The following is a 2,427-nucleotide window of genomic DNA, read 5'->3' on the forward strand; positions in this document are numbered from 1 at the left end:
AGTAAAGGTGATCTTCATATCTTTTTGGCCCTTTCATCTAGAAAAAAAAATAATATGACTGAAGTACGTCCCCCTTGAAACCGTTCCACTTTCATCTGAAACATTGTTTCCTATATTATAAAAACCAAGCGAGATATTTCAGATACTCGAGATAAGTGAGACATCCTGTATATATACATATATATATTTCAAATCGGTCAAATTGAAGTATAAAATCATTGTATTTTGAGGGAACTGTTACATGTAAACAATGTTATACATTTTTATAATTGCACGCGATGTAAAAATCATATAATATTTAAATGATGTAGAATGTAAACCTCCCGAGTGATGTTATACCGGAATCCAGTGTGAATTACACATGAACCTCACCCGTGAGTCGTGAAGAATGATATGTGATTTATATCACTATCTCGTTGAGTCGGGTGTAACAATAGCGTTATTTGAAATAATCGAATGAAAACTAATTTTGTCAAATGTCAAACAACAACGTAAATTCAATGCGAAAACGACAGGGATGCCGGTGATTTGTTTCAATTTTAAGATCATTTCAAGTTCTTTATCTTCATACGTTCGCGAGGATGTTGTTTATGGAACATTGTTCAAATTATAAAGCAACACGGATTTTCGATACTGCCACAAATCTCTTTAGAGATCGTGAATTTCTATTCATCGAGGAGAAAAAGTTGCATTTTTCATGAGTTTCTCTCTATATGACTGTATATATGTAGATTTTTCGGGAATATATTTTCGAATTATTCAGTTTTCAAGATACAAGACCAGCTTTGTGCCCTAGATTTATCATTCATTGCAATGACGACTATTTTCGATATTAATATCATTTTTACTTAGAATTCAACTTTAAAACGGTAAAGAAATTATTTTATGAATTGCAATCGTATTTGAAATATTTTAAAATTAATTGAAAAATAGAAAATATTTGTTAGTAGGAGAAAATATTTGTTAGTAGGAGAAAATATTTGTTAGGTGAAAAGGTGACGATTTCTTATAAAAAAAAACATCTACCAACCTAATGTGCTTTTATAAAACTTTACATACTTACATTAAATAAAGCATTATACAAACAGGAATTTTACCAATTTATTATAATGTTTTACACATATTTTAGCATTAGCATCCTAATTTGAAGTGCATTTTCACGAGCTGCTCAAACTGATTGTTCCAGCAACAAGAAAAATCACATGATGATTTTTATCGCAAAACTATTACAACTGTAACTTTATACATAAAAAAGGCAAGAAGCCTTTGAATTTGCATTTGAGCGACACATTTAATATATTGTTTCTGTTTTTTCGTGTCATTTGCACGTATTAACGCGCTGAATTGAATAGTTATTAGCAGTTATTACGTTAATTTGATTCCATAAAATCCTTTTATCTGGATTAGTAACAAACAAAGAGAATAACTTAGGTCATATTATCGTGGTTAACGATGGTCAACATGGTCGACACGATGCAGCATTGTCAACGCCGTTTAAGTGTTTAACGCTTATGTAAGTTGAAAGTTCAAACTACAAAATTTCAGTCCCTGAAATAAAGATGACAGATCTGTTGTTCTCCAATTGCTTATTTCAGCAACATGTGAAATTGTACTTTTATGTCGTATCGTATATATAAATGTTGTCAAAAGAATATGTAATAGAATAATATACTCGTCACAACTTAAACAATGGATATCCAAAAACGAGTCTAAGATGTTGACCCTCATTCAGTCTCAAAGACGTCTTTAAAACGCCCATGTTTCGATTTGGGACTTTTTGTTGTCTGGTTGCTGTTTCTACAAAGTATGTTTTATTCGTCTCAAATCGAAACTCCTTTTATATTTTTTATGAAAAAAAATTTCAAATATTTTTAGTAAATTTTTATTTTATGATATACTTATTTGGTATAGGTTGCAAGTATTTATCGATGTTCGAAAATATATTTCCGAAGGCTTAATATACGGTGCGGATACGGTATCTAATACATCATTATAATTTTATTTTACATTGAATGTCCGATGAAAAGGGACATGACGTCTATTAGGTAGCCGAATAAGCGAGCGTTTCCTGTGCAAAGTGACTCGTTCAAAACACGCGCGACTTCGTTTTGAGGCATCGGGGACATGGTACCGTTCGATAACTCGCGTTAGATTCGCCCAGGATATCGGTCGTTGGCAACGTACGATTATTTTGGCATTGGCGACGATCCGCCGACGATTCCGATCTCTGACAGGGGTTTCGCACATGTGACGGAACGCCAACCCATTCAGCATACGACATGCTGAAGATACGCATGCTGGATTACATCGGCGATACTGGGTGAGTGCTGAATATCCCTATCATAAAACGCATTTGGAATATACAAGCTGTGATTGATCTTTATATTTTGAATTAAATATATATATATATATATATATATATATATA

The 2,427-nt window shown here is 32.5% G+C and overlaps 1 protein-coding gene across 1 annotated transcript in view; it reads left to right on the top strand.

Annotated features, from left to right (window-relative positions):
- Window positions 1–228: 228 nt before the first annotated feature.
- LOC108688123 (rap1 GTPase-activating protein 1-like) overlaps window positions 229–2,427 on the top strand; it is a 98,763-nt gene continuing 96,564 nt past the window's right edge. Inside the window, exons 1-3 of the mRNA XM_018194235.1 lie at window positions 229–374; window positions 1,432–1,513; window positions 2,028–2,320. Coding sequence (XP_018049724.1) covers window positions 2,280–2,320 — 41 coding nt within the window. The 5' untranslated portion in view covers window positions 229–374; window positions 1,432–1,513; window positions 2,028–2,279. The remainder of the gene's footprint in view (window positions 375–1,431; window positions 1,514–2,027; window positions 2,321–2,427) is intronic.

Source organism: Atta colombica, unplaced genomic scaffold, assembly GCF_001594045.1.
Source record: "Atta colombica isolate Treedump-2 unplaced genomic scaffold, Acol1.0 scaffold225, whole genome shotgun sequence".
Taxonomy (NCBI): Eukaryota; Metazoa; Arthropoda; class Insecta; order Hymenoptera; family Formicidae; genus Atta; species Atta colombica.